The sequence below is a fragment of the Adelges cooleyi genome, unplaced genomic scaffold, assembly GCF_023614345.1.
Source record: "Adelges cooleyi isolate 19-005CV unplaced genomic scaffold, UGA_ACOO_1.1 ACOO_flye_CR_arks_rails_tigmint_CR_PRNA_651, whole genome shotgun sequence".
NCBI lineage: Eukaryota > Metazoa > Arthropoda > Insecta > Hemiptera > Adelgidae > Adelges > Adelges cooleyi.
This window is the reverse complement of record NW_026096352.1, coordinates 13483885-13498944: the sequence shown is the minus strand read 5'-3', so window position 1 is coordinate 13498944 and position 15060 is coordinate 13483885. Positions and strand designations below refer to the sequence as shown.

Sequence of the window (15060 nt, the reverse complement as noted above, 5' to 3'; positions counted from 1 at the left end):
ATTATATATGAGTAATGTAATGTCATTTTTCGTAATGTATTTATTTATTTTTAGATACTACGCTTTAAATTTGTTGGAAGACATAAATTGCGAACCATCAGGCAAATTCGAAAACTTTTGTAGAATGTCGGCAGAGGACTTAGAGTTTCTGCTCAATAAATTAGGTCATTAATTAAAAAACAAAGTACAAATATGCGAAAGGCTAAATCTATGGAGGAAAGGTTGCAGTTACCTTAAGATTTTGAGCATCCGGAGACAGTTTTGTTAATTTATCATATCTGTTCAAGATATCTAACCTACTGGTATCCAATGCTATACATGAAGGTGTGTAATGCTTTCATACATGTTTGGAAAAATTAAATCAAAGTAAAAATTAATTGAATTTAGTTGATAAAAATAAATCTAGGAAAATTTAAATTACAACTCCATGTATAATAAATTAGGACCTACTTTAAATAAAATATAAACACTTCTTAGTTAAACTTTATATTTATGTTTTTTTATACTGAAAGAATTTGAGTATAAATTACATTTACAAAAAAATATATCATACCTTAGACATACAACAACATATTTTGTTAATAATCATAATTTGGGTCAATTAACGCCAATACGAATGGACAACGATATTAAATGCAAACACATAATTTTACAATGTCCTATGAATAGTGGCTCGGAATATCAACTACAAAGGCACATTTAGTGTTGTACTTTTGACTTTGGTGAATGCTGCTTACTCTTATACTATTGCCGATGTGGGTTGTCAGGGACGTATAAGCGATGACTGTTTTTTTGACAATATTAAGTTATTTAAAAAAATTAAATGAAAATAAGTTGGAACTTCCTCCTAATAAAACACTCCCTGGGAGAGAGATGCATGTACCATATGTATTTGTCGCAGATAACGCTTTCGGTTTAGGTCTACAAATAATCAAAGGGTATACAATAAAGGGAGTGTCGAATTTTCAGCTATTGTCTTTCACAAGCTCGTAGGGTAGTTGAAAACGTGTTCGGCATCGGTATTTCCAGTACTTTGCAAACCAATACTACTTCGGTCTCAATAAGTGTCGAATATTGTTATGGCTTGTATTTTACTACATAATATTTTACGGAAAAGTAGAACGTGTTCTACGAAATATTCAGCTACGGGTTCTATTGATAACGAAAACGAAGATAAATTAATTGAGCAAAATGATTTAAAATCTATATGTTACCAACTCTTAAAATACCTAGAAAATCAGGAGATGAAGCAAAAGAAATTCGAGATTCATTTGCTGAATATTTTACACCTAACGGAAAAATATACCGTGACAAGATGCCTATTGTTAAGCTTAATTATATTTTTATTAAACGATGTATTATTACTCATACAAAAAGTTGTATTTTATTATTTATTTTATAGGTTATTAATTGTTATAAAATAATATATTGTTATAACAGTAAAACAATATAAACTGATGTAAGTTATAAGTATTTCAAAGTTATTATTATTAACATTTTTTACTTAGTATTAGATAAAAAAAGTTGTATAATACAAACATTGCTATTATTCATATTGTTAATATATAATTGTATGTATGTACTATATACTATATACTATCAAGAACGAATAAATGACTGTCACAATATAATGTTGTATCTACTTCAGTATTTAAATTTTAGTATTAAATAATATGTAAGTAATATTATTACTTTTATTTCAGAGATAACCGACTGATTATATTTTAATATCGAGTCACAAGCTTTTAACACGACAACACTTTAACTCGAGAGAACGTATTTTCAATATTTTTATAAAAATACACACATTTGAATAGATAGAACTATTTAAACGCTTTACCCGGCTGTAATAATTAATATTAAACGAGTAAAATAAATAACATACCTCTATTCTTAAAATAGGGTTTGCCTCGTACATTCAATGCAAATGTGTTGCCATATGATCGTAATAAACTCAATTTGGCTTAAATATCTCAGAATAATAAACGGAAGATAAGTAGCAATCGGTGAATCTTTTTTTCTTTTTAAATCCAAAACCAACAATCGATGCTGATATCTTATATTCTCTATCGTTAACAGCATTCCATCATAAAGTAATTTAATATTTTATAAAACACCTACCCATTTAATATTACTATTAAAAACTTTAAGAAAACAGTGTTGTACGTATGTGTACAGATTACATAACACGTGAATAAAATAACGTCAACAAAAAGACGTGGAATTAAATGTCGCCTTTCGTTTGGCGATTATAGACAACCAGGTCAATGGACTCCCAAATTGTTAGGGAAACCCATCAATAATTTATACAAATATTCGTTATCCCTTTGACACATTAAACCATCGGGAAACCGACTTTAGACTTGTTTATTGTATATTTTTAGATTTTGAGTGAGCAGCCCATCTGTGATCGACAAAGTTTAAGACGTTAAGTACTCGCTGTAAATATCTTCGAATATCTTCTAAAAAAATTAGCACAAATTGAACATACCGTGGAGCACGTTTTAAGAGCATTTTAAAGTCGTAAAATGTAAAAAGAACTTACGGCTTCGGATAGGATTCCGAACTTGGGCGATACGTGTGCCAAAGAATTGTACCTTACACTAGCGGAGTTACCACAGACGTCAATTTTCACACCTTTTAAACTGTAAGCACACCTCACTGCTTTTATCACGATTATGATGACGCAGTTGTATTTATTAAGGGCAGGTATTATACTGTATATTATAAATACTTTCAAATATATATAAAATTATTTATATTTAAAAATATACAACACCAGAAATAAATTACCCACATATTGAAAGTTTAATTTGTACAACAACTGACAAATTTACATGTAATTACTTTGTCTTTTAATGCAGAGACAGTTTATTTATTGTGTTAATTTTTTGAACTACGGACTATGACAATAAAAAGTTTTTTGGTCACACCAAAATGTATAGTATATTTCTTCAATATATTTTTTAATTTTATAACACTGTTTTCTAGGTACAAAAATAATAACCACTAATAATTGTTATTATTAGCTATGATTAGTCAAACCAATAATATTTATTAAAAATATAATAGCTTATATCTCCGTGCAAAAATTCCCACTTCTTAAAAAAAAACATGTAACAGCTAGATATTTGTTATATTCATATGATATTGTTTGTACTACCACTCTATTATGATTTTTATAATTATGTTGTATATTATCATATTAAACGTTATCGTTAAATTATTACTCCGGTCCACTATATTAATATATAAACTTACATTACTAAGGAATAATATCGAAAAAAAACTATTAAGCGGCATTTTTCTAATTTTATAAATGAAAAAGTATAGCGTATGATAATACATAACTGATGTTCTTTTACACATTTAAATACATATAGAAACCCAAGATGAATTGTTTATTACGAAATACATTGAATTAGATACAAGTGCGACATAAAAATATTATTAAAGTAAAATAACAACAATAGGTGCTGTATAATTTTTTTCAAAGATTGCTGGTCTATTTTACGGATAACAATTTCTTATCTCTTCCGCAAGTAATACACCTGCATGTCACTCATAGAACTCTACTTTCTTTAGAATTATACCATCGAAAGTGCGTTTGTATCTGTTTACTTTGCCATCAGGTGAAGTTATTTCACAAATCCTACCATCAGAGTCAAGATCGGCGGTTTTTATAAAATTCTTTGGGTATTGCATACTTTTGAGTAAACCTAGTAAACGGCACACCACGGTAAACTTGGTGGATGCTGGGTCTCCTCTACTTTTCTCTAAAACTAAAAAAAAATTGAAGACATGGACGATTTAACTTACTTGAAAACCAATCAACATGTTTTACAAAAAAATACTCTTAAAGCTGAAATATGAGACTTAAAAATCACAAAAATAAAAATTGTTTTTATTAAGTGGAGCCCAATGAAACTGATAAAACTAATAACCGGATGACTTGCTAGAAAAAGTGTTATTACGGAATATCAATTGAAAGAATTTTAAAGTGTCATATTTTAGTTTTAAGAATGTTCTTTCACATTTAAACATTTTGATTGGTTTTAAAATTAGAATTTTCTTAATGACAAAATAAAATTTCCCGTGTTAATCAAATGAAAAAAATCACGAGGTATTACCTTGAATTGAGCTTGGGAACTAAAATATTAGGAGTTTTTCATCTGTATTCGCTACTTTCGACTGAAGCTGTAATCCTTCGGAGGAACAAAAAAAAAAAATGAAAAAAAAACGTATACTATATATACGTGTTTAAGAATCTGTGTAAAGTATAAAACATTTTATACAATTAGGTTACCTGGTAAATTGTCAATGAATCCTGATTCTGAAATTAAAATTAAAATATGTTATGCCTAATTTAGTTATGAATGATTATCAAGCTATGTAGATCAACTATGTGGAAATATTATGTCCATTACATGCTTTTACTTTTGATTCCTCCTTTTTTTTAAATTTATTTCTTTATTTTAAAATGTCTATGGAGTCGAGACAATTATTTAAATTTATTTGATATAACAAATTTACAAATATAAACATTTAATTATTAATTTTGATTATTTACAATCTATATTCCACAGAAAATATTGTTCTTGTGTCATTTCACGCCTAATCACCTAAAGTGTGTGCAAGTGGATTTTCTAAATTCATATATTGCATGCGGAGTAAAAATATGATTATTTTAAGTTTGTTGTAAGCTGGCTTTATACACTAATCTTTTAAAAGTCCCTCCTATCCATTACATGAACATTTAAATATTTTTATTTGCCTGTTAGTTAAAACATTGACCTCGAGTTAGTATACATTTTGTACTATTAATTATATTATAACCCATTACAGACCACAGTAATTGAAACTATTTATTTATTTCAAAAGTCAGTTAGTGGATCAGCTATTGTCTTAAGCCTATAATTTTCGATAGTAATATAATATCGGTATTATCTACATAGAGTTTAGTCATGTTTTTCTACGCGTGTAAAGGTGTTTTTAAGTATGTATATTTTACCACAGTATTATTATGTACTCGGTTGTCAAAAACAAATAAACACGGTTACGCATATTATACTACCTACAAAAGCTATGCACGAAAAAATATGTTTTAAAATTGTATTACAATTGACCTAGTTCTAAAGGAATAACATATCGTGTTGAATTTGCCTGTTAAATTCATACTTACTAACTTTATCAATAATTATATTTTATAAATTCACCAATAAAGGAAAAAATATTAAAAAACAGGTTTTTTTTATCTCTCCTATTTTTGATTTTTGATTTATGATTAATGATACAAAACTAAAGTATAAAACTATAATAACTTAATCCCTAAACAATATTTTTAAAACTAACATGGTAATTGGATTTTCTCCAAAATTCGTCCTGTTTCCATGAACTATAAAAAAAATTCATCCAATAACCTTTGATGCTGCGGTTATTAATAATAATTTTAAAATAAAAGCTATAGCGTGGCGGGTAGCTGAAGTGAAACTTTTTTCGGATTTGTTTGGATTTGGTGGAGTTTAAGGCTTTACCGGAGGAATAAAAATACACACAATATATATATATATATATATTATTGTAGTAATTTATACTTTCTAACTTACAAATGAAATCATTTTACCTTGATGTTACAATTATTATAGGGCCTCTACACCTGCGTGTTTTTAGTCGAAAACAACTCATTCTAATTCAAACGTACTGTTCCTAAGAATACTCCGATTTAAGTTTTGAAAAAATATTTTAATTCTTCAAAACTTTTTCGAGGCATCGGTCGTGACACAATTTAAAAATTATTTTTAGTTAATTAATTATTTCAGTTAAAAATTGCATTTTTTTACATTGAAATAATTAATTAACTGAAATTAATTTTAAAATTGCGCCACGACCGATGCCTTGAAAATGTTGTGAAGACTTCAAATGTTTTTTAAAAACTTAAATCGAAGTATTTTTAAGGACAGTACATTTGAAGTAGAATGATGTATTAAAGTGAAATTTCAATTTCAAATTTTGTGGTTTCAAACAGTGTAATGACTTGTGCCTGCAAGTGCGGGACATTCCTTATCGACCGCTATCGTCGTCGTCGCACGGCACCCGCAAATTGCACATAAGGATATTATTTTTAGATATTTTGCCATGTTCAGTGTATAACAAAATACTATTAAAACGAGGATCATTGGCAGGGCATTGCAATTTATACTGAATTGTAAAAATGTTCGTTTTTCTACAATTTAGATTTTGAGTATTCGACTAGCGTTGTTGATGTTGTCCCTCGTCAGGTCGTCTCATACTTCATTAATTCATGTTTTTGATAATATTTAAATATTTCATATAATAAAGAATAATAATACTACTAGAAAGTATAAACCTAAGTGTAGAAAACCCTTATCTCGCAGGATAAAGAATAAAGGGAATTTAATCACGCTGAATAAAAAAAACTGTCCAGAGAGAGAAGTTAGATCATGCTCCATGAGTTACATAATATTATGTCTAATTATGATTAAAACAAGGCTTTATGTATTATATTTTAAAGAACGGCATATTTTACCAAAAAACAATTATTTATTTTAGCTTCGACGCGTAACTGAGAAGGTATTGTTGTTACAATGATGTGTTTTTAATTGTATTTATTTTTGTTTTTTTGTGTCTGGACGTATCTTCTATGCCGATTTCTTCATGTACTTACTTTATATATTAGAAGTATAATCTGAAAGTTAATTTCTTGGGGCAAAATTCACCTCTTCCCCTTCAAAATTGGGAAATCACATGAAAATTTACATATTACATATTTATTATAACTTTTTTTAAAATAGTCGATTTTGGTCCAAATTTCTATGGAATATTCTTCGGATACAGTACTATACAACGTAAACGGAAAAACGTTGACGAACCAAAAAAATATCACAAACCTTTTCCCTTAGAATGATTAGACATTTCTTCTTTATTTCCCTTTTTCAAGCAAAGTTTTGGGCCTTTAGGTCAGAAAAATTAAACTGGCCCAAGACATACTAGAAATATGCCAATTAGAAACCCGGATTATTTTATGGAAGCAAAAACGGCTGATGAAAAAAAACAGGTTAAGTTAGTGTAAATATTTGGATTTATTCATAAATTTAAAAAAATTCCATTTTATGGGTAGGTAAAAATATAGATAATTGAAGATGAGTACCCAAATTTTATTGTTATGAGTATTATACTGTGGTCAGTGGCTACAACACAATAGAATATATTTCATAATTTAACCAATAAAAAGTCAGCACATCAGACTAAATCCTTTTCAAACAGGGTTATGTAAATTAATTGTTGAAAACTACTGTATATTATAATTTAAAAAAATATTTTTTCCGCCTTTGCAATAAAATTTTAGATTAGATTTTATTTGTAATATTTGTTTATTCAAGATTCTTGAAGATACTGGTTGTAGCTAATAAAGAAGTCTTCTATTGTTTGTTGAAAATATTTATGGGGCCCTTTGTTTATGTTGAAATGTTTTTAGAATTATATTGGTTGTCAAAGAATACCTATTGTAACATTTCCTTAGAAATTAACACTTTTTACGGCTTATAAATAAATCTTTAAACTATGGATAATGATTTTTTAGAGTTTTTTTATTAAGGTCGCTTTTTTTTATGCGTAGTACAGTAGTAGTACTATTAAGTCTGAAAGTAAATACTAAAAGAACACCTGCTGCGATCCTATTACAAGTTCTTCGAAAATCGTAAACCATATGTATCTAAAGAAAAGTACTAACGAACAATAAACAATTGAATATTTTACTTCTACCTTCTAAACCACACGATGGTTAAAAGCACACTCTATGGCAGCACACTACAAGTTTCTAATTAAGGTAAAAACATGTTTAGGCAGAAAGTAACTCGCTTAATTTTGGTTTTAGAGTAAAAGCATCATTATAAAATTAAAAGAAAACAATATTCCGGGGGGCAAGACGGTGCGTTTTTTTAAAAAAAAACCGTTTTACTCTAAATCCAAAATTAAGCGAGTTATTTTCAGTTTGCTTAAACAAGTTGAGATGAAAAAACATTTTTAAATCGCTTTCAAGGATGCTGTGACAGTCCAAAAAATAAATTAACTACCAAAATAGAGTCATAGTTATTGAACTAATAATTACACATCACAGTTTAACCTTTAAATTAAGATTTTGTAAAAAATTGCCTATACTTTACTTTTTAAAAATGGGCGGTGTGACGCCCTCTTAACGTAACTGACACCACTTGGTTTTCACTCTCTCGACTATATAGTTTACAGCTTAAGAAAATATCATATTTTACTATCATATTTATTACTCTGATGAAGATTGCCCCTATCTAATAGGCATGGATTTTCTCTTTAAAAAGTTGTTCCTTATTTCCTAAAATCGTTTTATAATATAATATAGTTTTTATTATGTGATATTATAAACTTATTATATGTTGCTGTAAAGTGCGTACGTGCAAAATCTACAAATAAAATACCATATTTATATGATGTACGAATATTATTTACCGAAAACAAGTTGTTTTTTTTAAACGTACCTATTCAGTTTGGTTGTATTATTTAGGTTATGCTTAGAAATTGTTATTGCGGTTTTACAATAGTAATATTTTTCCATCATGTACTTTATTTTATTTGTTTGTTTTGTAGGTATCTGTGTACACGATAACTATCAACTAGGAATTTCGAAGTAGGATTTTATACCAATTTAAAATGAAATAAATATGAGAAGGAATTTCACAGCCAAATTCGACGCGATATTCTTTTAAATTCGGCCAATTGTAATAAAACATTTTAAAACATAATTTTTTGTTGTAGCTCACATGCAGAGATTTTGTTGGTAGTATTTGCGTTTAACCGTGTTTTTTTGTTTCTTTATTTATTCATGACAATCGAAAATGATACTTGTTGAATCATTTATTGCATTTTCTTGTGGTATAAAAATTCACTCCTTCACTCTTAATATCGGAAAACCCCAAAAAATGTGATAATAGTTTTGATCTAGTCGAAATTTATATGAAACATTTAGTAGAAATGATGCTTACTACCTTTATTAGACAGTATAAACTGTTTTTTTTTTAGTGAGTTGAAACATAAAACTTTGTTCTTCTTAAAATGAGTTTATATAACAGAAAATTTGTCCATTACGGGATGCCACCAGGCAAACATCAAGTTAAATCAAGAGCATAAAGAGTAAATAGTCAAAAAGTATTGTATATTTATATTTGTTATAACTTATAAAGTTAAACAATTATAATATTTTTATTATATTTCTATCGAATATTGTACCTACTAATTATAGTAAAAACAAATAGTTGATTTAGACTAGATAATAATATACAAATTTACTTATTCGGTGAATATGATTTTTATTGGTGTATGTAATCGACAAATATGTTATTTATAATACATTGTTATTAGACAAATCTGTAGGTTGAAACATAATAATTATGATAAACAAAGATGAAAATTTTACAATATACACGTATTAATTAATAAGCATATGTATTTTCAAAATGTGGTACTGATTTAGGATACTGCAGCTTTGTTGGTAGTATTTGCGTTTAACCGTGTTATTAACTGTCGTTATTAATCTAAAAAAAAAAATATTGTGAAAAAAATGGTTTATTTATAATTAGCTTACACATGGATTTGAATTCAAATTAAGTTAGACTCCTTTATAAATGTATTAAGTACATTATTTTGGACTTGGTCGTTAAAGTATTTTCAGCTTTATTGAAAATAATTTAAAAACTGCTAGTATCTTTGCAAAGCACAAAAACTGATATTTTCTTCCAATTTACAATCATTTGAAAAACGAATAATAAAATGTATATTCAATTTCGAACTTTTGAAATTTATATAAGTTATAGCAGTGTCCAAGACTTACCTTCAGGAAAATTAGTGGGATTAGGATTTGGCAGAGTAGCTGAAATATCGAAAAAAAAAATCATATGGCTCATTGTTCTAGGGCTAAGTACACAGTTGTTTTAATATATATTAGTTTTAAATGGATTTTTTTCATAGGTATTTTTCTACATTCATAAAATAAATATTAAGTTTGCAATAAAACACGTTAATTCAACTACAATAAAATGCAGAAAAATGTAATTTTTTTTTGTTTTCGAGCAGGATCTAATTGATATCAATTTTCATAATAAAAATCCGATGGTTTTATAAATCAGAAATTGACATTTTTTTAGAAACAAAGTATAATTTTAAACATGTCTGTTAAGATGAAAATATTTTATTTTTTTTTGGATTATTATTTATAGTACCTTTGTACATAAAAAAAAAGTTATTACAAATTAAATTTTGATGTAAAATAATATCAGCTTTCTAAAAAAAAAATTAATTTCTTTTTCACAGAATAGAAAGTCATTAAAATTGAATGTATCATCTAAAACATTGTGTTTTCCCAAATTTTATTTTTTAACCAATTTTTTTAATTAGACATACAATTTTATATAATAATATGTTTATGAACATCATAAACATATTTATATTATCAACAATCTACTGTATTAGTAACATTTTATACAAATTTTCAGCTTTTTGAAAATAATTTTAAAACTGCTAGTATCTTTGCAAATAACACAAAAACTGATATTATTATCTAACTTACAGTCATTTAAAAACCAAATAATAAAAATGTTTAGTCAATTTCACTTTTGCAATTTATATAAGTTATAGCAGTCTCAAAAACTTACGGGGTAAAGTGTCGCGAATATTAGCAGGAGCTGAAATATCGAAAAAAATTACTTAAACATTTTATTTACCCCAATGCATCATATGGCTCATTGTTCTAAGGCTAAGTACACAGTTGTTTTAATATGTATTCGTTTTGAAAGGATTTTTAAGTAAATATTTTTCTGCATTCATAACATAAATATTAAGTTTGCAAAAAAACACGTCAATTGAACTACGAAAAAAAATGCAGAAAATTGATCAATTTTTGTTTGTTTTCGAACGTCATCTAATTGATATACATTTTCATAATAAATAAATCAGAAGGTTATAATGAATCAGATATTTACATTTTTTAGAAACAAATGTATGGTCAAAGTATGGTAGGTATACATACAATATAAATTTATACTATTTATGTATTTAAAAAAAAGAATGTTTTAATTTTTTTTAGCCTTGGTCATTAAAGAATTTTTAGTTTTTATTTTGACACTTTAATTTTGTCATTTTTTTACAGTATTTTCACCCAACAAAAAAAAGTTATTACATATCAGATTCTTATGTAAAATATCGCAGCTTTGTGAAAAAAATTTTGATTAATTTTTTGCGTAACAAAAAGTCATTAAAATTGAGTTAATTATCTAAAAAGTTGTATTTTCACAAACTACATTTTTGAAACAATTTTTCTACTATACATACAATTTTATATAATAATATGTTTATGGACATAATAATCTTCATTATATTATCAACAATATTTAATAACCATTTATACTTATTTTCAGCTTTTTGAAAATAATTTTAAAATTAGTATCTTTGTAAAGCACACAAAAACTAATATTATTATCCAACTTACAGCCATTTGAATAACGAATAATACAAATGGATAATCAATTTCACTTTTGAAATTTATATAAGTTATAGCAGTCTCAAAAACTTACGGGGAAACGTGTCAGGATCTGAAATATCGAAAAAAATTGCTTAAATATTTTATTTATCTCAATGCATCTTATGCATCATATGGATGAAAATAATTTTTTTTTGGGATTATTGTTTATAATATCTTCGTACATCAAAAAAAAATGTTATAAGTTATAACAAATCAGGTTTTTACGTAAAATTATATCAGCTTTCTGAAAATAATATTAATTTTTTTTTCGCGTAACAGAAAGCCATTAAAATTGAGTTTATTATCTAAACAGTTTTTTAATATTTTAAACAGAAAGCTTAGGAAATTTTACATAATGTGTACATAGTTTCAAATTGAAATCTCCATAAAAACTCTTAGAAAAAAATTTAAATGAAGTATAAAAAAGGTAAATTATGAGATAAAATTTCATAAATAAGTCGAAAAAATGGATAAAAATTACCAGAGTATTCGAAATATTTGAAATAATTTTGTTGGCCGAAGATACTACAAAAAAAAAAAAAAATTATGTACTAAACATTTTTTTATACCTGTTGTAACTGGATGTGTTGGACCTGGAGCTGTTACACCCGACATCATTATACAAAATATGGTGGCTAGAATACAAATGATATGATTCAAATTCATTTTTACAAGTAGTTAATATTACTAAACACCAAGGATGTAGAATACAATACTAGAGCAACTGTGCGTTGTACGTTTGCTGCTTACATTATATAGAGCTATATGCTGCACGTCATTTTAAAATGTTTGTCCCATTTTTTAGCAAAAATCACTTGTTTTCATATTTGGTTTTGTCGTTTGTGTATTTAAGTGTTTGATCCATTTCCTGAAGTTACTGTAGCAATGTAAACAAATGTAAACATCAGTCATATAACTATAGTGTCTTCATATATTTAATCAATAATATTTATGCTTTCAACTTGCGTTCTAGATTTGATTTCAATTTTATGTTTTCACAGAAGCCATCGATTTATTATCTTACATTATACTTAATATACAGTTTTTTACGACTATTTGTATAGTTTTATTTTTTCTTATCGAAAACTGTTTTTTTTTACATCTGTTGCCATCTAAATTAATGACAAAGAACTGTAATTAAGTTATTAGTTATGTTTTAAAATTTAGTGGCTATCAAGTTTTAGTCCTTGTTAAGATGTATTTCAAACACAAATAATAATTTGAATTAGAGTATTTTAATCCTATTTTTTCCATTATATTTAGACTAGATACCTAATTAGTTTTATATAATATTTCAACCCTTGTTATGATAGCTTAGAAAATCGTCTATTATACTAGTAAAAAATCATAAGCTGACAACAATCAATAGCATATACTTTTTTAAGATTTGTATACATAAATGTGTTAATTTATTTTTTTTTCAACGGCCATATCATTTTATTATTCATAAAGGAAATTTTATTTCATTTTCAATAAAATCCCGTGTTACATATTATAGTCATTTGTAATCTTTTTTTAAACTTTAATAACTATCTTATCGACTATGTGTACCCATGGCAATTTAAAACGTCTGCAATTACATAAGATTACATTACTTTACCGGCGTGACAAAAAAAATGCATATTAAAAAAAAAGTCTTTACGCGAAAACAAAAAATATCAAATATAATGTTGTTTGTGTTTGGTCACTCTACTATTCTGTATATATCACGAAAGTATTTTTTCTGTTGACCGATTTACTTGAGTAGCAACTCTACCCCTCCGTAAATCTATCCCACTTGTACTTACTTTGATGGGTCAGAATTAAAAAAATGTGCTCATATTTCTTCAAAATCTAGCGAAATACCGAAAAACGTACATACTTTAAAATTGTAAATTATGGCACGCTATAAAACTTTTTTAAAATAGTCGAATTTGTATAGAATATTCTTCAGTTAAAGTACAATCTATAAACAAAACAACAAATATATCATCAACTCTTTTCCCTAGAAGGGGTGAAACTTTCTTTTTTATTTCGTCGTTTTAGTTGGAGGTTTACAGATTAAGGTCTGAAAATGAGTCAGAAGCTAATTATTGGCTCTAACTTTCTCCAAAATCTGTAGTCAAACTTTTTTATTTATTTAGGAAAATGATTACACTTTGATAGTAGTTAATTTCTAGGTGGCTGTGGCTGTGTGTGAGTGAATTAACAGTCAAACGATACTAATAATATATATTTTATATTGTTAATTACGGTGTATGAGTACACTGTACATACGGTAATAAATGATTATTGTCAAATGGTCAACTCTAATCATATTACCCTTATACTAAAAACACTTTTTTTTAGCACGTTTACACCGCTAGCGACAGTGAAGATGATAACTACGTGTATTATTTTTGAGAATTGGGTCATTTTAATAAATTATAAAAATTTTTGGTTTTAATTCGCGCAAAACTATTTTGGTTGAAAAATAATTGTAATTTTTGTATAGGGATCTATAAAAAAAAAAATTATAATAACGACCAACAGTAAATTCTGATTACTGTATGAGTAAGGCAATGTAGGCAATTTAGCTAAAGCTTAAGTTTACCTTAATATGTAAATACTTACAGTAATGAGGATTATTTGTTGATAATTATTTTTTTATATCAGGTTATAAAAGTTTTATAATAATTAACAGAGCAACGCAGAATCCGTTTTGCTAGGTCCGACATAGTTTAAAGCAAAAACATGTACTATCATATATTTTATGAAATATACTGTTCCTAATGGCTGAACGTTGGTGGATTTTTGATCAATTAAATGGGTTTTATAATTTTTATTATGAACAAAAACGGTTTTATAGTTATGTGTTTTTTAACGTTAACATGTTGTTTTACTATAGTTAATAGAATATTAAAGCAGGATCATCGTATAGCTTAACAAGCCTCTTAGGGTCAACAGGCAACACTGCTATCTTGAGCTGACATAAATGGAGCACCTATAATTATCAAGGGTCCGTTTGTATTTTTTAATGTACACTACACATTTATATTAGAGTTATTAAAAAATTGTTAATTACATTAATAATAAGATTATAATTTTGTTCACGTTTTATATGTCTTTAATCGGGGCTTAGACGGTAGGTATGGATTTGGCAGTTTTTGGGATTATTTTTATAGGTTACAGTCGATCAAACGCTTTTTATACGAAAAACTTACATTTACACAATGGGGATATGTCTTAAGACTTTAATATACTAATGATAATAGTAGAAAAAATGTTTACAATGATGTGTTTTTATTTTTAAACCACTGAACCAATTTATTTGTGTAACAACTCTACATATTAAAAATCGTATCTGAAAGGTACATTCAAAGGCCTAAAATTTAAAAAGTCCACCCCTTTAAAATCGAGGAAGGACCCAAAACATTTTCATATTTTTCAACTTAAAGCTACGGCGCTCTGTAACTAGTTAAGTTAGTTCTAAATTTGTATGAAATATTCTTTAGACGTAGTACAGCTAACCGATA

General features: G+C 26.8%; 1 protein-coding gene and 1 long non-coding RNA gene across 10 annotated transcripts in view; one reads left to right on the top strand and one right to left on the bottom strand.

The window, feature by feature from the left end:
- LOC126844870 (beta-TrCP-like) overlaps nt 1–2896 on the top strand; it is a 29400-nt gene extending 26504 nt beyond the window's left edge. For 4 of the 9 annotated variants that reach the window (XR_007686639.1, XR_007686642.1, XR_007686637.1 and 1 more), the window contains exon 11: nt 55–1413. Coding sequence is in view for 1 of the 9 variants with exons in the window: in XM_050583315.1 (XP_050439272.1) it covers nt 2385–2395 (11 nt within the window). In the remaining 8 variants the exon portion in view is untranslated. Of the gene's footprint in view, nt 1–54; nt 1414–2384 lie in introns of those variants that run through there. The other 5 variants (XR_007686641.1, XR_007686640.1, XR_007686635.1 and 2 more) reach the window with 3 other exon arrangements.
- A 6444-nt stretch (nt 2897–9340) lies between these two features.
- Nucleotides 9341–12308, bottom strand: LOC126844657 (uncharacterized). Its single transcript, XR_007686621.1, has 5 exons — nt 12136–12308; nt 11619–11636; nt 10701–10730; nt 9881–9919; nt 9341–9584 (listed from the first exon to the last, which is right to left on the bottom strand). It is a non-coding gene; the product is annotated as an uncharacterized LOC126844657 (long non-coding RNA).
- Nucleotides 12309–15060: the final 2752 nt, after the last annotated feature.